This window comes from Panicum virgatum, chromosome 1N (genome assembly GCF_016808335.1).
Source record: "Panicum virgatum strain AP13 chromosome 1N, P.virgatum_v5, whole genome shotgun sequence".
Taxonomy (NCBI): Eukaryota; Viridiplantae; Streptophyta; class Magnoliopsida; order Poales; family Poaceae; genus Panicum; species Panicum virgatum.
Genome location: NC_053145.1, coordinates 63,445,824 through 63,467,398, shown reverse-complemented (window position 1 = coordinate 63,467,398; position 21,575 = coordinate 63,445,824). Strand labels below are relative to the sequence as shown.

Genomic DNA, 21,575 nt, shown 5'->3' with positions numbered 1-21,575 from the left:
GCACTTTGCATGTATTGGAAATAAATGCTCTTATATTCAACCTAGTCATCTCTCGCTCATAGCTGCTATAGCCCACCCAACTGCCGTCATCGCCTCTGCTCCCCTCATGTGCATGCTCTCAACCTGCAGATGTGTATTCCATCCTGTCTTCATCCTTGGTCCATTCAAGCATTCCCAACTTGCAGCACCTCAAACAGCACGAGTGAGGCCAGATTCGGTGTAATCATCTCTATTGATGAGGATTCCAAGCTCTGGCTCTATCTTGTGGACTTCACGAGAAGGCTAAGTCCATAGCGCTCCAGCCAGAGTTGAGCTTTGGCGTGTCGATGGTGACAATAAGACAAACGTCAGGGCTCAAACTTGAGCAGCCATGGTGTTGCCGTCACCACTATAGATCTAGTTCCTCAAGGCTCAGCTCAGTGGTGACCATGTGGAAGCTTAGCGGTTCCCAGATGCAGCTACTTCCCATGGGCGTTATGTAACAGGGCCTACCCAGGCATCAGTCACCTACGCAGCAAACTGAGGTGTAGAGAGATAGGGCACGCGTGAAGGGCGGAAGAACCGTGGCGTTGGCGATGTCGTCGGCAGTGGAGTCGAAGCGAGGGTTGAGGCCGCGCAGAAGACTGAGAACGAGCTGGGAGTCGGTGATGGGGTTGCCGACCTGTCGAAGGGCAGCAGCCTTCGACTTGAGGCGCTGGCAGTACTCGTCGATGGTGGAGTCGCCCTGCTTGAGGGTGTGGAACTCCTCGAGCAGGAAGACAGCGCGGGAGGCCGTGTTGGTGCGGAACAGGGCCTCGATCGCGACCCAGAGTTGGCGCGCGGTCTGGTTCTCGTCGGTGATGGCGAGGTCGAGGACGGAGTCGTCGACGGTGCCGAAGATCCAGCTGCGCACGCAGCACTCCGCGACGTCCCAATCTGGGTTGTCGGGCTGCGCTGCGGTGCCGTCGATGTGGCGGCGGAGGCTGAACTTGCCGCACAACGCCGTGAAGAACAACGCCCACTTGGAGTAGTTGCCGCTCTTCATGTCTAGGGTCACGGGAACGTGAGCCTTGACGTTGACGGTGGTGTAAGGGTGGACGACGATGGCCTGTGTTGGTGCGGTAGGGAGCACAGGCGCGGAGGCGTCCGATCTGGCGGCCCCGGAGGAGGAGGAGAGGCTCATGGTGGTGGCTCTGGATCAGATTGATCCAGGGGCGGCGGCCTGCTGGTGGGCGCGACGCGAGGGGATCGCGGCGCGAGGGAAGGAGCGGCGCCCTAGGGTAGGGCGCGCAGGGAGGGGAGGGCTGCGCCCTAGGGTAGGGCGCAGAGAAGGGAGAGATGCGGCGCCAGGAGGCGGCGCCCTAGGGCAGAGAGGTGGAGCGCAAGGGGGGAACCCTAGCGCAGGGGGGAGCGGAAGCGGAAGGCCGATCGTTGCCTTCTCTTGATACCATGTAGAGAGATAGAGGGAATAGGAAAACACCGCACACCCTATGCGGGGGGGTGACCTCTCATTATATAGCCAATGTGACTTGCAATACAAGAAGATGTACATGCCCGACATGGGCCGCCCAATATGGGCCTACACGCCCAATATGGGCCTCAAGTATACGCACACAGCTATACACTCTATCATGAGGGCTCTGCCGGGCTGTTGCTGACCTCAAGGCGGTGCAGATTGTATGGAGAAGACAGGGTGAGGGGTTGAGCGGATGGAGTTACTGGAGCAAGAGCTTGGCTGGTGCGGCCAAGGAGCGAAAGGATGCTAAGGGGCTGACGGTGCAATGGCAAAGGCCAGTGGCCGGAAATGCTCCCGCCCAGAATTCTGGGTGCCGCACCTTTATGCTTCAGGGGTTTCCCTTGGAGTTTTCCAATAAAAAAAATGGAGGGAAAGGATTGAGAACATGTGTGTGCTGGAGAAAAGTCGTGAGCATTCTTTTCCAAATTTTTACATAATGGCATGTTTCAAACAAGAGGCAAATTACAATCGTACTGACCCCATTTCAACCTTTGTACTGATATTTTTAAAAAACCGAAAAACTATAATGGATATAATCAACCCTTTAAAATAGGGCATCACATGTGAAATATAATATTGAAGAAGAAAATACCAGTCAAATAATCTGGCATATACAGTCTTCGCTAGAGCATCACGATTAGCTGCGGCAGCAGCACAGTCTAATGCTTTAATAATTATTCCTTCACGAGTATGTATAGACCGACTACACAATGTTGAGACCAATAAATCTGCGTCGCACCTGTTTCAAGAACCAAAAATGAAATTATAAGCAGCAAAATAAAATTAGGTAAGGAACAGTATTATCTTTCAGTTTCAATAAATGGAAACTACAAGAAAACAGGAGTCCTAACAACAGTCCATGATACTTTATACATGGAAACACAATTTGGCCTGTAGGTGCACGTACATTAATCATTAATGCGCATTTTCAACATGTGCACCAGATTTAGAGTTCCACTGATCTTCTCTGCCTATAAATAGGCAGCATGAAAAGTGACCATAGGAACCATAGTTTTAATTCTCTACGGTGCAGGTTCAAGGTGCAGTCTGGAAATTAACTATTTTTTGGGTGGATATGGTTATCCTTTGCTCGTCTTCGTCTAGAACAGATTAAATACCAATTCATGTAGGGGGGGGGGATAATTTCCCCTAAAAACGTCATGATGCATGAAGCAAAGAAAAACATACATAAATAAGTTAGCTGCTGTTTGGAGGTGAAAATGTGAAGTTGAATCCTTAATTTTTGACGAATCAGAATCTTTTCCTGGAGCAAACTCAATATTGCCAAGATGAAGAATGGCTGCCAATGTCCGAAATATAGCATCCTGAAGAAAATACAAAATGCAGTTTCATTTTCTGAAATACGGAAACAGAACTACATGAAAGTACAACGCAATGATTCCCTAGGAAGATATTTTCCAAGATACATCTAGGTGTGTTAGCATCCTGTTAGAACCTGATCTTTTCTGCTAATCCCAACAATGTCCATTGCTCTTTTCGTCTTCCAGTACTCGTCTTCATTGTTTGTCCCTTCCAAATCATAAGTCTTGCTTTGGTTCAAGTAATGAAAATGGCTTGCATGCCCAAGCTTGTACAGCTCTGCATCCTTTAAAGACAAACAATGCGATATCAAAATTAACCTTACCACATCATCATTTATTTTACAGCTAAATATATAGTTGAAAAGATTAAATTGGAAGGTAATAAAATGCAGCACCCCTAATTAACGCACACAAACCCCTGGAATAGTGCATCCTCATTAATAAGTATAATTTAATATGCAAGATAAAATAAAGGAAATTTTGACTGGTAGTTTTTTCAAAAAAAAATAATAGCCACGTAATTATCAGTTGTGGCTAGAAATGTTTTCATATTATTCCAATTTTGCATAGATTTAGGAAAGGCAGGATACAAGTATCCATATATGCCAATATGCGTCGGAAATGCGCCTGAAACATGTCAGGAAAGAATCAAAGTTAAATCTTAAAAAAAAAAAGGGCGTACCCAGTGCCGTAGGCTTCCTACACTGCGCGGGGTGTGGGGAAGGGTTGTTTTAAGCACCAAGCCTTTCCCGCACAAATGTGCAGAGACTGGCTCGAACCAGGGACCTTCTGGTTACAGATAGTAGGCTCTACCACTGCACCAGGCCCGCCCTTCTAATCTAACAATGGCTAAAAGAAATAATGCACCAATATGTCTTGAATGATTCCCAACTAACAAAATAACCCTATTGTAAATTGTTTGATTCTTCATCATGCATGCCTATGTTTGATGCAAGCTTGCCTATGCACTTAATCTCTGTTGTAATTACAGCAAATGAAGAAATAAATAGGTATTAGATGCTTGTTCCTTTCTTCCTTTCATGTCACATTCTACTTCCCTTGAATTGCATGGGTCACAGGGTAATAGAATAAAGTCATTTACATTTATAATGGATGTGTCCCCCTTGTGCTGCTTACGCTTGTGTGCATCTAAACAAATTAAGCTTCAAAATATGCTACTGATGGTACTTTTTGACTATTTAGTGATAACAATCATATCATGCTATAAATAAGCTCGAGTACTTTTAAGGAATTGATGCCACATCATGAGCATTTGAGCAGCATACAACACTACAGTGATTTCCTTTACGAATACAATAGTAGATAGAAAGATGTATACACATTTCAGTAACACTAGAACCTCAGGACAAATACCAAAGAAAATGCAAGCAACTTAATAGTAACAGAAAGCATTTATAAGTACATACAAGTCAAATTAATAGCTTGCAAATGGGATTTTGTAGAGCTGTAAGTTGCAAAACGAGCATGGCTTTCAAATTAAGTTCAAGAATGTCCTCCACAAGTTCATTTGGACACTATCAACCTCACATGAAAAGGCGAATTATGTCATGAAGTAATCTAACTCATATGGGGTGCACTCGCATGATAAATAATTCAATCAAAATAGTAATAGTTGGTGGATGTACCTTTCCAGAAGCACACAATTGGTAGAAGCAATGAAAATTCCTTTCAGGATCAGTAATTTGCACAACACGGGACCTTTCCAAAAGATAGGTCCTAATAGCTGCTCCAGATATCCTACCACTTGCATCAAACTGTATCTCCACGAATTTTCCAAATCGGCTGCAACCAAGAAAGCATTTAGGGTAATTATGCAAAAAGAAAAGGTGGTCAAAAAGGTTCGCTTTTACAAATTAAAGAAGAAATATCTGGATGAAGAAGACACGCGAAAATCGCACAATACTGATCAACACTGAGTGAAAGCGCACCTTGAGTTGTCATTCCGTATTGTTTTCGCGTTGCCAAATGCCTCCAAAAGAGGGTTGGACTGGTGGAGGGAACAAATTAAGAAATATTAAGATAATGCTATCATCAGCAATAGTGACAAAAAAATGCATACTCAGCAAAAAAAAATATAGAGAGAACTCTTAGTTTCCATAAATTATAGTAGAGAAACAGTGGTAGACACTTACTTCTAGAACCTGTTGTTCGACTGTTCGATCATCAAGAGCAGCTCTACCACCAACAAAGGTGAGATACTGCATAATAAGCTTAGTCGTTTCAGTTTTGCCAGCACCACTTTCACCACTAACAAGGATGGACTGGCTTCGGGATTCATTCACCATAGCCCTAATCATTCAGCCAATGCCAACAAAATAAATAAATTGTATAGAAACAGAGCTTTGCAATTCAATCTATAACCCCTACGGCCCTACCTGTACGATGCATCAGCTACTGCAAAAACATGTGGACTCAACTCCCCCAATCGGACACCCTTATATTGCTCCATCATGTACTCGTTGTACAGGTGAGGTAGCCTCGTGAAAGGATTAACAGCAATCAAGATGCTTCCGGTGTACGTCTGTCGCAATAAAGGTGAAAGGCATTATAAAAAGCAGTACAGAACTGAAATGCCAAAAGTAAATTACATGTAACCATTAAGCCATGCCGCTCAATGGTGCAATTAGATCATTAATGATTATTAACGAGTTACTAAAATTCTTACAAAAAGAACTCATTCCATACTCACATTGACAACACAAATTTTCGAAAGTAATAGTATACGCGAAAGAAACAATAATACAAAAAGAACAGTCATGATACTACATATTGTTGGACTGAGGATAAAAGCCCCCACCCCTCCCACTATAACACCTGGGTTTTATGGTCGGGTTGGCTAGGTGGGGCGTTCTAACTTGGTACCAGAGCCGAGGTCCTGGGTTCGATCCCTCCCGGCCACGCAATTTCCGCTGCGCGATTTCCCCTGCGTCTCTCGTGTGCTGAGACCTGCTGCGGGCTACGCCGGGCTCGCACGCCGTAGGGGGAATGTTGGACTGAGGATAAAAGCCCCCACCCCTCCCACTATAACACCTGGGTTTTATGGTCGGGTTGGCTAGGTGGGGCGTTCTAACTCATATGTCACTGATTATGTCCATATTCAATATAGATATCAAATTTAAAAAATAGCTACAACTATATTATAAACAAAACAGTGCTGGTAAACCACTTACATATATCTCATTCAGTGCATATCTTTTCTTCAGATTGTAAAGAACACCTGGTTCATTCAGATACGTCAGTTTGGTCATGTCGTCGACATGACCCCCACCCAGATCTTCATCTGTATCCCTGGGCAATAATTTCTCTGGCGAAACTGTAATCTGAAATCAACAAGGGAAAGCATCAGCTAATCAATCAGGTTTCCAACATGACAAATGAAACTTTGTCTTAATAAACCTGTTATAATTGGTTATGATGGGAAACAAATTTAGCACTCGTGATACAAAAAAAAAGTCAAACACAAATGTGCTGGACAAATGTGCTTTGTGACAAGAGAGTGCCACAAAAAGCTAAAAGGCAAATTCTATATGATAGCAATTCGTCCGGCGACGTTATACGGTGCTGAATGTTGGCCTACAAAAAGGCGACATGTCTAGCAACTGAGTGTAGCAGAGATGCGGATGTTGCGGTGGTTTTGTGGGCACACAAGGGGGGATAGAGTCCGGAACGAAGTTATTCGGGATAGGGTCAGGGTGGCACCAATTGAGGAGAAACTTACCCAGCATCGGCTGAGATGGTTTGGATATGTCCAACGAAGGCCTCCTGAGGCGCCGGTGCGTAATGGGGTTCTTGAGCGGGTCGATAATGTAAAGAGGGGTAGAGGTAGACCTAAACTGACGTGGGATGAGTCGGTTAAGAGAGACCTTAAGGATTGGAATATCTCTAAAGAGATAGCTTTGGATAGGAGCGCTTGGAAACTAGCTATCAATGTGCCTGAACCTTGAACTTATTTCTTTCGGATTTCATCTCTAGCCTACCCCAACTTGCTTGGGGAAAAAGGCTATGTTGTTGTTGTAAATGTGCTTTCGTCGGTAAATTGATCTAATATAATATCAACTCCCAAGGATCTCAATGGGTGTAACAAGAAGAAAAAAAAGGTTGCCAATTTCTATCATGTGCTATTTGTGCTATCCACTCAGAAGTTCTAACACTTTCAAGTAGAGTGTTGCTTGCACTTGAATAACTCAACAAGACCCAAGTTCAAACATTAAAGATCATAACATAAAACAAAATGATTAGATTGCACAAGTAACGTTTACAGTAAGAATGTGAACTAAGGGCACAAGGATTGCTAACTTGACAGAGTGGTCCAGGAAGACATCTCTTTTTTTTTTTGAAAGAGACACTAACTAGTGTCAGGAAGACAGCAATAACATGAGTTCTCGGTTTGACCGCTTGTACGTTAAATTCCTCAGCAGCGGTACAAAGCAACTTGCAGAACACATAGAGTGAGTTCAAAAGTTATCAAATATAAGAATCAAAATTGTAATCCATCAAAATTCAAAGCTTCGAACCACCGCACGGAATGAGGCGACAGCGACAGGAAGGGAGGATAGAATGCTGAACCTTCTTCCGCTGGCTCGTGAGCACGAGGACGGCGCGCTCCTTCGCCTCCGTCACCTCCGCCTCCACCCACCCCTCCCCCTTCTCCTCCACCCACACCTTCGACCCCTTGCGGTAGCTCATCCCGCCGAAACCCTAGCCCCCCGCCGCCTCTCCGAACCCTAGTCCCGCAACGGAAACTAGTGGCCGCGAGCAGGGCGAGCGCGGCGGATTCAGGCGCTCAGCGGGGGAAGCGGCGGCGTCTTATCGGAGTTCCGATTAGAGCGGCGCGGCCGCTGCTGGTTCAAGTCGTGGTGGACTCATGGCGAAATTTTTGCTTTGGCTTGGCGCTTCTTCTCCCGTGCTCCTTTCAGTGGCCCGGAAAGCATCCAGTGGGGGGATTCAAAGGGGCAAATCTCGATGTGTGCAGGGTTGTGAGTGCAAAATTCCCGCAGAGGTGGCACCAGAATTTGAACGGCCGAGGGGTGGATGCGTCATTTCAGGCTCCGTGGCGGGCACGGGACCCGCGAGTATCAAGCCGGTGCGCAGGTGACTGGGCCTGGGGCAGAGGCGTCTTTCTTGGGGGAGGAATTGTGGTGGCCCCACCGGGAAGTCTGGTCTGTTCAAATCGGAGGAACTAGCTTACTTTAATCGTTTGAATATGGGGTGCTCTGCTCAGTTAGGTCCCTAAGGTCATCAGTATTTTCAAAATCCGCCATTTGGGATTGTTATGGGACCGTTGGAAATGCCCAGTCTGCAACTCTGCAAGCCTCAGCCTCTCTTTCAATTCGTTTTTTAAAAAGACAGTTTTGTCCAAAATGCTCCAACTCTTGTAATGAGTGGATTGTTCTAAATAGTTGTTTTCAAAAGACAAAAGGCAAGAATACGAAGCAATTATTTGATGGCGAGCATGTTTTCGCGTTATGGTACGCATGTAGCCGACCATGTAAAACGCAAATTTTGGTTCTCAATGAATTATAGCATAAGAAAAACATTTCAATGTCTTTGTCATGATGAGTTTGGGTTTGCTTGAAACATTGACAAAATGGCACCTTAAAAGAAAAAAAATTATCCTGGTTAAAGAAAGGGGCACACATGCTATCATGGGTTGTAGTTGATATATGGTTGTCGATCAAACATAATGGGAAAGCAAGGCAATCCATTTGGTTTTAGCTCCCATTTTGTAGAGATTAATCGAAGATGTCTTGATCAAAGTCTAAGCTAGGGTGTAAAATTCCACAACCAATTGAAATGAAATAAGTTATGTCGTTTATATATAGAGTATACGTATTCATTTATCATTTTTATATGTCCTAACTAGAATACGAATGAAGAGTCAATAGTTCAACATTGTATAGAACAATGATTTCTATCTCAAAATAACTAGAATGGCATTAGCAAACTGTTAGGAGATTATATATTGTGAGAATTTGCTTAGAGATAATGGACATTGTTCCAAGTAGAACTTTAACCTCCACTAAGCTAGAAATATCTTTTGCTTAACATTTTTTTTAAAATATCTTTTCCTTTAGAAGAAACCCATCCATAGGCACGGAAAAGCATATCTATTTACGTGGTCCAGATCAAAACCCGTAACAATGGAGAAATAAATATACGAGTGCTCCTGATTCAAATTTCAAACAGGATGTTGTGCCACATGCCTCAAGAATTCACCCCGTTTTGTTTTTTTCTACGCTGCAAAGAGCACGTGCCTCGCACGTCCTATGGATCACAACGGATCGTCGGCCCAGATGCGCCAAAGACAGAGGCCGAGTTCAAAACCAGGGCCCAGCGTACGCGCCGCGATTCGCTGCGGCTTTTTTATTTTTATATTTTTAAAAAATATTTTTTACAGAAATATATTTTCGGTTTCACATTTTACATCTTTATACCCCTACCGCCCGGCAGGGGGCGGCAGAAACCTATATGTAAATAAATATAAAAAAATTTGCGCGGAGGCCCCTGGCGGGAGCCTGCTGCCCCTCTGCCGGGTGGAGGGGCGGCAGGTAGCCCGGCCGGCCGGCAGGAGGGCGGCAGGCTCCCCCAAATATAAAAGCTGAGCTCCTTTCTTCGCACCCTCATTTTCTGCCCACGAGATCCAGAGAGGGGAGAGGGGGAGAGGAGGGGTGAGAGAGGTAATTCCACCGGCGAAGCCCTGCCGGATTTTGGATACGAACCGCAGGTAACCAATATTTCTCAACTTTCTCATTGAAATTTTTTTGTATGTTTAATTCTATGATTATTATTTTTATTATTGCAAACACTTAGGGTTCGGATTAGTGGTTATAATTGAAGACATACCATGTTTCAAGATATTGGATTAATTAAAATAAAATCTTTGGATGGCCAGATATGTCGAGCAAGGTGCCGTTTCAAGTTCATTACAGTGACTTCTATAGAATTACTCATGATTCCTATAGAGTAAATCTATCAGCATGGGAAAGAAGACAGTGCAGTCTAGATAAACCCCTAGAGAGGAGTTTTGAATCCTTACAGAAATGTCTTCATAGGAAGTTCAATGTGAATCCAAAGACCCATTTGCTTACGGTTCATACCTTGACTTCTTGGGAAACTAATGGAGATTTCTGGGAATTGACGTTTATAAGTAGTACGAAAGAATGGCAATATTACATGCACGCAGCTCTTGAAAGTGGGTGGCCTCTCGCAATGGTAATTCAGATTCACCAGAAGCCTGTTAATTTAGGTGAAGGGTCAACACACACAAGATCTGACTGGAATGAAGAGATGGAAGATCTTCCACGCCTCCTTCGTCTTGTTTGCGGCATGAGTTCACCGAAGATACATACTAATTTACGAAAATTTGGTATTGATTTGTTAATCACCTCCGTGTCCTCGGTGTAATCCTTACATATAATTACACAACAATTTTAAAATTTACGGAATATGGATTACAAATGACTATAGATATTAGATCCGAACGATAGTTTCCTTAATGTGCATCTCATACACCTCTGACCGCATCCATATCGTAGAAGTACTTTGTACGAAACCAATAACATTAGGATGATTAGCTAGTTCACATACCCTCATATACATCTTACGGCGTTCTAGCAGGTGTCCATTTACATCTTGCGTTGTAATACCTCGAAACAATGTGAAATCTTTAAACTCTACTAATTTGGACAACACCATCTCTATCGTACCATCCGCTAATGGATCCAACTTCTTACTGATTACAAGATGTGTCATGATCTCAAGAATTATACTAGATTTTTCTTCGATCCATGAAAATCCAACAGAATTGGAGGCAACCATTGCCTTATGCTGCAATAGCAATAAGATACTGTCATTCTAAGTTTACTATTCTATATTTCACTATCCAAAAACTAAATATATTCTAATTTATAATTATTTTAGAAACAAGTCTATAATAATTGAGAAATATTGGTTACTTGCGGTTCGGATTCAAAATCCGGCAGGGCTCCCCGCCCGCCCGGCAGGGGGGCGGCAGGCTCCCCCCCAAATATAAAAGCTGAGCCCCTTTCCTCGCACCCTCATTTTCTGTCCACGAGATCCAGAAAGGGGAGAGGGAGAGAGGAGGGGTGAGGGAAGTAATTCCACCGGTGAAGCCCTGCCGAATCGGCAGGCTCCTGCTAGGGGTCTCCGTGCAAAAAAAAATTATGTTTATTTACATGTAGGTCCTTGCCGCCTCGTGCTGGGCGGTAGGTGTCGGACGGTAGGGGTATAAAACTGTAAAATATGAAATCGAAAATATATTTCTGTTAAAAATATTTTAAAAAAATATAAAAATAAAAAAAGCCGCCGATTCGCTCCAGCAGTCACCGGGCTGCGGCTTTTACGAGACCGTCGGAGGCCGACGCTTATTCTTTTTATCCTCGTTCCAGCAATTACGGTCTTGCCCTTGAGAGCCATCCCCAAGCAAGGCAGCGTCCTCTCACGTGGCGCGACTTTGTCCTGGCCGGCGAGGCGGCGAGCTCCGCGAGCCACGTTGGACGCAGGGAACTGGGCCGCGGCTGGTTCCTGCGACGCGTCGTGTCACTGAGGCCGGGCCCCACATGCAGATGTCGGCCTCCACGTCGCGTTCCGTGACGGTGTCATGGCCGATCGGTCCACGGGCTCGCGGGCTTGCGGGCGGACCGGGCGGTCGACTCGTTCGCCTAGCGGGGTACGTGCAGGGGAGGGGTATTGGGGGAAGCTGTGCACGCTACGGAAAGCTTTTTTTCTTGTTGCTCTCTCATCGACTGTTACTAGTCTAGTACTATCTTTTTAGCGTCGCGATTTCTTCGCTTGCTGGTAAACATTTCCTATCGAGTCCTTTTTCGCACCGACCATCATGACGTGTACTTCGAAAATAGCGTGGGTCCCTAGAGATAATCACAACCTAATAAGAAGATGGATACGTCATACGTGGCATAAAAGTCAAGACTGACGCTAAGAAAAAAAAGTGGATTTTACCTAGCGGGCGTCCGGATTTACAGACACGCTTCAGAAAAAAGAAAACGAGAGAGAGGAGATCCGCGACGTTGTAACACGGGCCCGGAACTTTAGCCCAAGAAGAAAAAAAACAGCCTGTGCAGCAGCAATAGTGGGCTCTTGTAGCAGCCCAGTTCAAAATACGGCCAATTCTAAACGGACCCGCCAATGATTTTTTTACCCGGCCGTGAGCTTCTGTGCTTCACTTTGCTATTTCCCCGATCCTGCTGACGTCGAAATAAAAAAAAAAGATCCTGCTGACGTCCCGGCCTCCCGGGAGTCTATGTCCAGTCGCTTTTTTTTTTTCATTTTCAGTCTAAGTGTATCCTAATTCCTAAGCCTAGTGCTCGCTTTTTCTTTTTGAAGAAATAAGCCTAGTGCTCGCTTACCAAGAGCTTAAAGCTGATCAGCGGTTCACCTAGCTCTTTAGTCTTTGACAAAACTCCAAAAGAGAGAGCTCAGCGAAGGCGGCAGCCAGAAGGTTCAACAGCGCCCTCTTTCCAGTGGCCGGGACCTCGGCTCGGCAAGGCAACGCGACAGTACCGGGGCACGCCGCGCCGCGCCGCGCCGCGCAGGAAGCAAGCAAAAGCCTCTGCACCGTCGGCCACTCGTGCCTGGCGCTCTCTCAAGTCTCACCGGTCACCACTCACCACTCACCACTGACCCTGACCACCATCAAAATCACCACGAAAACGCATGAAAAGCTGCGTGCGCCAGGCCCCTTTCCCTCGACACGACACGGGCGGGGAGTGCGGAACGTAGCGCGCCAGAGCGCTCCCCGCTCGCCCGCGCTCCCTCCGCTCCAGCTCCACCCTCGTGTCGTGGCGTCCGCGCCGCGGGTCACGAGGAACTCGCTCGCCTGTTGGCTGTTGGTTGTGTTTATTTCCAAAATTTCTCTCTCCAAACTTCACTATTCATATATCATGTCAAATTTTTTGTCTCATACATAGAGCATTAAATGTAGGTAAACAAAAAAATTAATTGTATAGTTTTGATGTACACGACGAAACTTATTTTTTGAGTCTAATTAGATCATGGTAAAACAATAATTACCACAAACAAACAAAAAAGATATTATAGTATATTATAATATCCGATCTAACTATTTTTACCATCATTTTAGGTATCTTCCCGTATCAATCAGGGCAGGCGAGTCGGCAGAGGCTTTGGCCCATGCCAACATGCCATCACCGCCCTGTTGCGCGGTTGTCCCCATCAATCATTCGCACGGCACGGACACGGGCGGCCCTAGCCCTACGGAGTAAATTGCAGTCATCCCGACACTCCAGAGACAAGCGCTGTGTTTAGATGGAGGGAAAAGAGATGTGAAAAGTCGCATCGGGCACTATAGCATACTGTAGTACTTTTCGTTTGTTTGTGGTAAATATTATCTTACTATGACCTAACTAGGCTTAAAAGATTCATCTCACAACGTACATCAAAATTATGCAATTAGTTTTTTTATTTACCTACATTTAGTACTCCATACATGAGTTATTTGCTATATTTAATGTTTCGATGTGATGGAGATGTGACGGAAAGTTTAAATTTTGGGGGGTTTTTGGGCATCTAAATACACGTCCTCCATGCAGTGGCAGGAACGGTAGCCTGGGGGTATGTTTAGTTTGCGAAAAGTTAATGTCGCATGTTTCAATTTTATTTGGCAACTATTGTCCAACTATGAAATAATTAGTCTTAAAAGATTCGTCTCGTCATTTACAACCAAACTGTACAATTAGTTATATTTTTTAACTACATTTAATATTCCATGCATATATCGTAAAATTCAATGTGATGTGCGTTAGTGAAAAATTTTGGAAACTTTTCGCGAAACTAAACACAACCTGGATTTCAATTCGAGCAGGTTACAGCAGCGCTAGTTACCGGCAACATAACTAACCATACAAGCAGTACTGCGGTCGCCAGGGAATCACAGTAGCATGATCCAGTAATAGGAGGCCCGGGATAATGTAACAGTAACACTGCCCAGAATGATTCTTCAGCATTAACACAGTGCTCTGATTGAGCAGAGCAGAATTGTCCCAGCTGAACAACAGAACAGGTCAGTAAAAGACTAAAAGCTGCCTGCACCAAACTCCATTTTTCCTTTGGTTGAGCTTCGTTTTTTCCACCAACATATTTAGTACACTTAGCATTGTCCCAAAGCACAAGGAAAAAAAGTGGAAAAACGGAGAAAAAAATAGCCGGCGATGTCCCAACATATCTACAGACTCACTGGGCGCCAGATACCCTCTTGTAGGTTGTAACCAAAATGCTGCACTGCAGGCTGAACTGACTCTTGAGACCTCACAGACAGGTGATCGATCTATTCTGTGTTCCGCGATATTGCCTCGCTAAACTTCATGAAGAGCTCTGCGTCCGACGCACTAGATGAATTGGCGCAGGAGAGCGAGCTGCCACCTCGAAGGCTAACATACTCACTGATGTAGCTCGGAGCTGCGGCTGACTGCCCCGATTCCTGTGGCTGTGCCTGCATCGGGGGTGGGTCTGGGCAGACTAGGCTGTCCAGGACACGCACGACCTCATGCATCGTCGGTCGATCCGACGGTTGCCTCTTGCTGCAAAGAAGTGCCAACTGGAAAACCTTCTTGACCTCGCCGAGATCTTTGCATGTGTCGGTGATGTCTGGGTCAACCATCTCCATGACCGTGTTGTCTGCGGCTTTGGATAGGATCTGCAGGTAGCAGATTGCCAATGAGGACAACTATGATTCAAATCAGCAAGTTATGAATACAAGCATTCACAGAAGTGCTATGCCCCTGCACAGGGACATCCAAGAACAGCAGGTTTAATTCAACTTTGGGATTCACAATAGCGCTATTTACAGAAGCATTCACAGAAGCGCTATTTAACCAATCTATCAATGATCTGTTGAAAAGTAAAAAATCAGCTACCAGATTTTACAATAGTATGCAGCATGTAAAAAGTTTTAGACACATAATTGAAAGTAGGGGACAAATATGGCAGGCTTTATAGGGCACTGGCAAGTTATAATTGAACTTTCACCAGCCATACAATGAATGGCACCACCACAGTGAGCACAGATCTATCACATGATGGGTTTCATGTTGCTGGTCCCCTCGAAGGAACATAGATCTAGCGCACATGATTGAGTACATATCAATACAAAAAATCTAAAGGTGTAAGTGAAGGGAAATAGGAAAAAAAATCAAATAAATTATGCAAACAAGAAAAAAAAAGGCTAAATAGTTACCAAGTGATGAAGATTGCACTCATCGTCGACAGGCTTTTTGCCAGTAAGCAACTCCAGCAAGACGATGCCATAGCTGTATACATCTGATTTCTCATTGAGCCGGGATGTGCGTGCATACTCAGGGTCAATGTAACCAATGGTACCCATCACGTAAGTTGATGTGTGTGTCTTCGACACACACAAGCTCTTGGCGATACCAAAGTCAGCAAGATGAGCTTCATAGTCTTTGTCTAGAAGGATATTCTTTGACTTTACATCCCTGTGAATTATTCGCGGACTGCACTCATGGTGAAGATAAGCCAGGCCTTGAGCAGCACCAAGAGCGATCTTGAGGCGAGCTTCCCAATCAAGTTTTTTCTTCTTGGACGATGATACTAAAATCAACAGAAACACACAAATTATGAACGGTTACAGAATGTTCACAATTTTTTTGTCAATCTATGGGAAATTGGAAATACCCTAACCAAAATAACAGTGAAATCATGCAGACATTCTTTATAGGAAAGGTACCAGTAGGTGCTTGCTGACAGATGAATAGGTGAATGCTAACACAAGTGAATGAGAGTAGTCATTCTAAATATTATGCATGTTGCATAAAAAAAGTATTATACCATACTGTTCATAGCACTAGCCCAACTCCCAAATGCATTATGTGTAGAAGGTTCTAGCAATCTGCACTCACCATGCAAAACGTCCCAGAGGCTGCCATTTTCCATGTAATCATAGAAGAGAAGATTCCCAGCAGGTGACAGGGAGTACCCCTGAAGGCTGACGAGATTTCGGTGCTTGATGCTTCCAACAGTCTCAAGTTCGGTCTCAAATTCCTTCAAGCTCTGTGGGTAGTGAGCATATAGCTTTTTTATCGCAACTGACTTGCAGTTCTTCAGATCACATCTATAGACAGTACTTGATGCTCCATATCCAATAATGTATTTTTCACTCAAATTTTTAGTCATCCTCATTATATCATCGTATACATAGAGAGCCATGTTCATGTGGAGGATCACAAGCTTGGGAGGAACATTGCTTGACGCTGCACCAAGGTTGTCTGTCACAGTAAAAAGTAATATTATTTAATTTACAGCTATACAAGTTAATAAACAACCAGCAAATTTGAATTATGAACTGGGGAGACACAAAAAGGAAATCTAATTGAGACAAATAATTATAGATTTCAAACTACTAGTATGACAAGACAACAGTTACAAAATAGCTATCTATATGTTAAAGCAACAGAGAGGAAAGCTAATAGATGTATCACCTGGTTTGCCTACAGAGACATCTTTGAGAACCGGTGAGCTGTGCGGCCAGCAAGCAGCTACTAGGATAACGAGCAGGATAACAAGCCCACCGACACCAATACCAAGAAATGCAGCCTTTGAAATAGAGGCTGCAAACAAATATGAAAGGGTAGGGTTGATCAAGTGATGAATTATGCTCCAGAGTACAACTTAATGAAGGTAACATTGTGCATACATCTCTTTTTCTGTTCAAGACTGGATGATAAAGGAGAGCATGAAGTACGAGAACCAGGCCAATAGCCACAAAGTCCAGGGTTACCCAAGAAGCTGGAAAGATAAGACAAGGATTGGTAAGAATATTATTCTGAAGGGACCAGTTAATACCAGAGAGTACCACCTGTCAGGTGAAAATCGGGTGAAGTTGTTGTCTGTAGGTACAATACCAGCAAGGTCGTTGTATGACACATTTCTGCAAAAGCGCTCAAGAATAAAGTCGATATTAGTGAAAACCAGACACAAACAGTTTAAAATAGCTTTTTTGGCTGTTAACTTACAAGATATTGAGACTGAAGCAGTTAGTAAGTGGCAAGATATCTCCAGTAATACTATTATTTTCTAATTTTCTGAAAGAACAAAAAAAATAGACAAATCAGCCTGTTGTAATTGGATGCAGAATACAGAATTAATATGCAGTCCATTGGCCGATGCCTTTTTAACTGTACCTTAACAATTTATCAGTTTTGAAAGGATACAAGAGGAAACATGTATACTTACAACAGTATCAGATTTTGTAGCATCCCAACCTCTTGTGGGATCAGGCCACGAAGGTGGTTATTGGACAAATCGCTGAAATAAAATGGAATGAGTCAACACTACATGCATAAGAAGAGATCAACATAGTAGAGATTTGAGCAATGGTAGGTCAAAAGGTGATTACATCTCCATGATGCTCCTCAAGTTCCCAAACTCAGCAGGAATGTGTCCAACCAGACCATTTTTGCTCAGGTTGCTACAGGAATAAGGTAATATCATATCATGACATCATACAAACATTTATGTTAATATGATAGGTTATAAGACTTACAGCCTCAGAAGATGCTCTAGTCTTCCAATAGCTGAGGGAATCAAACCAGTGATCATGTTACAGGACAAGTCCCTACATATATCTTAGTTTAACATATTGTAGCATCCAAAGCAATTACCTGAAAACAATTACCAATGAGCTGCTGGAACTTACAGTGTGTCTAAATTTCTCATTCTCGCTACCTCAATTGGAAGTGCTCCACTGAGATGATTCGATGACAGATTCCTAAAAGGTATGAATAAATACAAATTATTAGGCAATATGATCAGATGTGTACTGTTATTATTGTAGCAGCCTGGCTGAAGAATCAGCTTACTAAAAATACAATCTGAACGATACAAAAAATAGGAATCAGCAAACCCCTTACAGATAAGTCAGACTCTCGAGCTTGTGAAATGAATGTGGAATGGTTCCATTTAATTTGTTGCCATAAGCATTCCTGTTACAAGTGCTAGAAGGTTAAGTATCTGACCACCAGAGATGCCATAAAACTTCAGGAGAACAGATGGAACTTACAAACTAATGAGATTTATGCATGAACTTATATTATCAGGGATAGGTCCTCCTAGGTTGTTGTTTGCAAGGTTCCTGCAAGCGAAATGGATCACCATCTCGATTAGCATTCCAGTAAGCATCATACATAACAAATCATGGGCAGAATTACTTACAAGTCAAACAATTCTGTGAGCTTTCCAAGATCAGGAGGAATGAACCCAGTCAATAGATTGTCATTCAGTTCCCTGAAAACAGATGATGTGTAAAAATTGGGAAGAATTCTAATTAATAAACGACCAAGAAGCAAAGTAACATACAAAATACACCCTTACAGGTAATGCAGTGTCGACATGTTACCAAGCTCTGGCGGTATCGATCCAGTTAGCCTATTGCCTTGCAGATATCTACCACCAAAAAATACTGTCAGTCGTCCTTATGATCAGAAAAAAGATAAATGAAAGCTCAAATTTTCTGGCAGAAAAAGATCAAGAGCATCACTTATCAATCAACTATGAAACAAATGTGCAAAAAAAAAGTGAAAAAAACAGAGAGCTTACAGTTTCTCAGTGTATGTCAAGTTGCCCAGTATAGATGGTATGGGTCCAGATAGCTCGTTGAAACTTAGATCCCTGGATAATTACATGATAAAAAAAGTATATTTCAGCTCTGTCTTTTCTTTACATTTAAGTGCCAATGCCTCTTTTCAAAATTCAGGAAACGTTAGATAACTTACAGCACTGCAAGCGCCTGCATAAGTCCAATCACTGATGGTATGGGGCCAGAGAACTTGTTCCCTTGCAAAGACCTGGTACATAGTTTACATGTTCCAAGTCATTGCTTGCAATAATTAAACCAAAAGTATTTCTTCTGAGATAAAGAATTAGTATCACATACAAAGTAGCCACTTGCAGGAAGCCAATGTTGAATGGGATTTCTCCAGTAAGCTGATTGTTTGACAAATCCCTAGAAAACAAAAGTTTAGTGATACTGTACAATTGAAATTTTGTTAAGTGTGTTCAAAAGAATAGAATATATATACATACAAGACCTGAAAGCTCATACAGTTCCCTATGGTTTCTGGTATCGTACCCACCAAGCTATTGTTCTTCACATCACTGAGATAAAAAAAGTAACTATGTGAATAGTAAAGAGCATAACTTACAGCACTAATGATAACCTAAGGGTGGCAATGCACTCACAAGTACCACAGGCCAGTCAATTGGCACATATCGGGAGAGAGGCTTCCTTCTAAATTATTGCTTCGCAATCCCCTGATGCGCATGCGAAATTTAATTTAGATGCAAACAAGTGAGCTTGAAACACCAAAAGATGACCTAAGCTATACATAATGTGCATACAAGGTGTAAAAGTTACTAGGCTCTTACTGTAAAAGTTTACATTGTAATAAGTTACTAGATTCTTAAACAAGGCAGCTGAGGTACTACACAAAAACAAATTTTGTCTTTCAAAGGAAACAAAGTACTTACAAGTATTGAAGAACCTCATTCCAATATATTAGGTTTGGAATTTCACCACTTAGCTTGTTCTGAGCCAAGTCCCTATTGTGCATATCGCATTTGATTAAAATCCAGTTAAAACAACAGAAAACTTTATTTGTAACTTACAATATCTTCAAATTCGGAAGTTGAGAGAGTGTAGATGGTATCACCCCAACCAGCTGGTTGTTCTTCAAGATCCTATAAATACAGGAAACAGCAGCACACGCAATGAAACAGGCACCATGGATCACTTTATTTTACCCAGATCCGGAGCAAAGAATAAAACTTACAAGTTCTCAAGGTGCTTCAGCTTAGATACGGAGAATGGTATGTCTCCTTCTAGATGGTTAGAGGACAAGTCCCTGCATCAAAAGAGGGGTGCTGTTAGAAATCATAAACATAAACAGGGGTGATAAAACGGTAATCAAGGGCATAAAAAAGTGAATTTAACAAGTAAAAATATGTATAAAAAAAAGCGGGTGCTAGGAGGTGGAAAATCCACTATTTAGGGGAAATTTGAACTAAAGCATTTATAAAAAAAAAGAAAATGGCATATCCAAAACTGGAACCCACTCACAGAGTTTCAAGCAACGAACAATCGCCAATCTCATCAGGGATCTGCCCGGAAAGTCCATTCGACTTCAAATCTCTAAACATAACCCAACATTCAGGGGAAAAATATCAATCACAGTTCAGCGTATAATGCACCATCATAGCAGGATATGTACAATGCACCATCATACATTGAGACAACACGTTTCAGGCTCCCAATAGCTGGTGAGATTTCACCCTCGAGATTGAGCCCCGAGAGGTTGCTGCATCGTATACAAGAACGGCGTCAGAAACCGCACATCGGAACAAGCAAAAGAGGATAGTAGTTTGGCTACAGGAAACTTCTTACAGCGCCCGAACAGCGAAGGTGACGTTGTCGCATAGCACGCTGCGCCAAGAGCAGTAGCCCAGCGACGCGCCGTCGCCGGACCAATCGTGCAGCGCGTTGCCTCCGTTGCGGAAGGACTTCTTGATCTCCAGCAGTGTTGCCCCTGGATTAGTAAAAGCAGCAGCAGCAGCAGAAGAAGAAGAATCAACACAAGAGATTAAGGAAAAACCGGATCAGTTATGCAAGACAAATGAAAAACTCCGAAAGAAAATGCTAACACCATGGCTTACAAATTGATGTAAAGGCCAAAACATGAAGAAATGAATCTCCAACTACAGAAATGGCAGTAAGAACGCATTTTTACAGACGGGAAATCAGACAGAGACCAAACAAAAAACAGAATCACACTAGGCCGCATTCTAGGATAGGGGTAGTGTGCTTGCTAGTTCGCGTTGGCGCACCACGGCACTGCAGCAACTGATCCCCAAGGACAGCGGAGAACAGAAGATGCTACTACTAACAGGGAGCCAGGATTAGATTAATCAAGTACTTTACAAATAGGAAAAGGACCAGCTATAAACAAAGACCCACGCTCCCCTGATGCTAAAACTAAAAGCCGCCGCGTCCTAGCATCAGCGGCAGCGATAATAAAATAGCAACGCCGCACGAGCAAGCAACGGCAGCCCCCGCGGAATCTCTCCGCTCTCCAGCAGCGCTAAACCCTCCGCCGGTAAAACCTCTGCGCGAAATGGAGCACAGGAGCTAGGCAGGGCACCAACCGTCGTCGGCGACGGCGACGGCCGCGAGGAGGAGGAGGGCGGCGAGGGCCCGGAGGAGGCGGTTCATGGCCGGTGGTGCTGTTGAGCCGCGTTGGGGCAGCAGCAGTGGCGTTCGCGAGGAGGCGTGGTTCAATGGGCTCGGGGTTTTCGTTGGTTTCTCGGGTTCTGTTGCGCCTCGCTCGCTCCTCGAGGGGAGCGTCGAGCTGGCGACAGGCGAGGGGGAGGGGATTTCGTGTGAAGACGGGGGAGGGGCGTCTATTCGTTGACTTCTGTGATTGTGATTGGAAGACGTCTAATTGCATAATTGAGCGCCGCCCCGCCGCCGCTCTCCACCGCACCCACGCTAACCGATCCCGCCACCGCGCCGCCTAGCCACCGCTGCGTCGTCTTCTCTTCGCCCCCGCGACCGGCACCGCCCACCGGAGGTCCGGCTCCGCCCGGCCGGCAGCGCAGGAGTGCCGCCGCGCCATCCGCTGGCCGAACCGCCTCCACCGCCGAGCCGCCGCCACCCCCGGCCCCCTCCTCTA

The 21,575-nt window shown here is 44.1% G+C and overlaps 2 protein-coding genes across 4 annotated transcripts in view; both read right to left on the bottom strand.

The window, feature by feature from the left end:
* The window catches only part of LOC120657364 (protein OPAQUE1), a 30,572-nt gene extending 22,754 nt beyond the window's left edge, over positions 1 to 7,818 (bottom strand). For all 3 annotated transcript variants that reach the window (XR_005668145.1, XM_039935664.1, XM_039935665.1), the window contains exons 1-9: positions 7,405 to 7,818; positions 6,009 to 6,158; positions 5,214 to 5,359; positions 4,971 to 5,127; positions 4,767 to 4,825; positions 4,464 to 4,620; positions 2,952 to 3,101; positions 2,684 to 2,820; positions 2,088 to 2,234 (exon numbers count right to left, since the gene is read on the bottom strand). Coding sequence is in view for 2 of the 3 variants with exons in the window: in XM_039935664.1 (XP_039791598.1) it covers positions 2,088 to 2,234; positions 2,684 to 2,820; positions 2,952 to 3,101; positions 4,464 to 4,620; positions 4,767 to 4,825; positions 4,971 to 5,127; positions 5,214 to 5,359; positions 6,009 to 6,158; positions 7,405 to 7,524 (1,223 nt within the window). In the remaining variant the exon portion in view is untranslated. The remainder of the gene's footprint in view (positions 1 to 2,087; positions 2,235 to 2,683; positions 2,821 to 2,951; positions 3,102 to 4,463; positions 4,621 to 4,766; positions 4,826 to 4,970; positions 5,128 to 5,213; positions 5,360 to 6,008; positions 6,159 to 7,404) is intronic.
* A 6,084-nt stretch (positions 7,819 to 13,902) lies between these two features.
* Positions 13,903 to 21,280, bottom strand: LOC120657363 (LRR receptor-like serine/threonine-protein kinase ER2). Its single transcript, XM_039935663.1, has 27 exons — positions 21,049 to 21,280; positions 20,291 to 20,432; positions 20,133 to 20,204; positions 19,967 to 20,038; positions 19,680 to 19,751; positions 19,516 to 19,587; positions 19,378 to 19,449; positions 19,090 to 19,161; positions 18,934 to 19,005; positions 18,785 to 18,853; positions 18,624 to 18,695; positions 18,448 to 18,519; positions 18,223 to 18,294; positions 18,064 to 18,135; positions 17,912 to 17,983; positions 17,763 to 17,834; positions 17,549 to 17,620; positions 17,396 to 17,467; positions 17,249 to 17,320; positions 17,086 to 17,157; positions 16,866 to 16,934; positions 16,709 to 16,780; positions 16,547 to 16,638; positions 16,332 to 16,460; positions 15,753 to 16,118; positions 15,071 to 15,444; positions 13,903 to 14,530 (listed from the first exon to the last, which is right to left on the bottom strand). The coding sequence occupies exons 1-27, from the start codon at positions 21,113 to 21,115 to the stop codon at positions 14,162 to 14,164; spliced, it is 2,973 nt and encodes a 990-aa protein (XP_039791597.1). The 5' UTR covers positions 21,116 to 21,280; the 3' UTR covers positions 13,903 to 14,161.
* Between the last annotated feature and the right edge of the window lie 295 nt (positions 21,281 to 21,575).

Bases quoted from the DNA above. Each gene is read 5' to 3' on its own strand.
- LOC120657363 (XM_039935663.1), bottom strand. From the start codon at position 21,115: ATGAACCGCCTCCTCCGGGCCCTCGCCGCCCTCCTCCTCCTCGCGGCC. The intron at 17,984-18,063 runs GTAAGTAATTCT...TTTCGCTTGCAG, and splicing joins CTCACAGAATTGTTTGACTT to GAACCTTGCAAACAACAACC. The intron at 17,835-17,911 runs GTAAGTTCCATC...CACTTGTAACAG, and splicing joins TGCATAAATCTCATTAGTTT to GAATGCTTATGGCAACAAAT.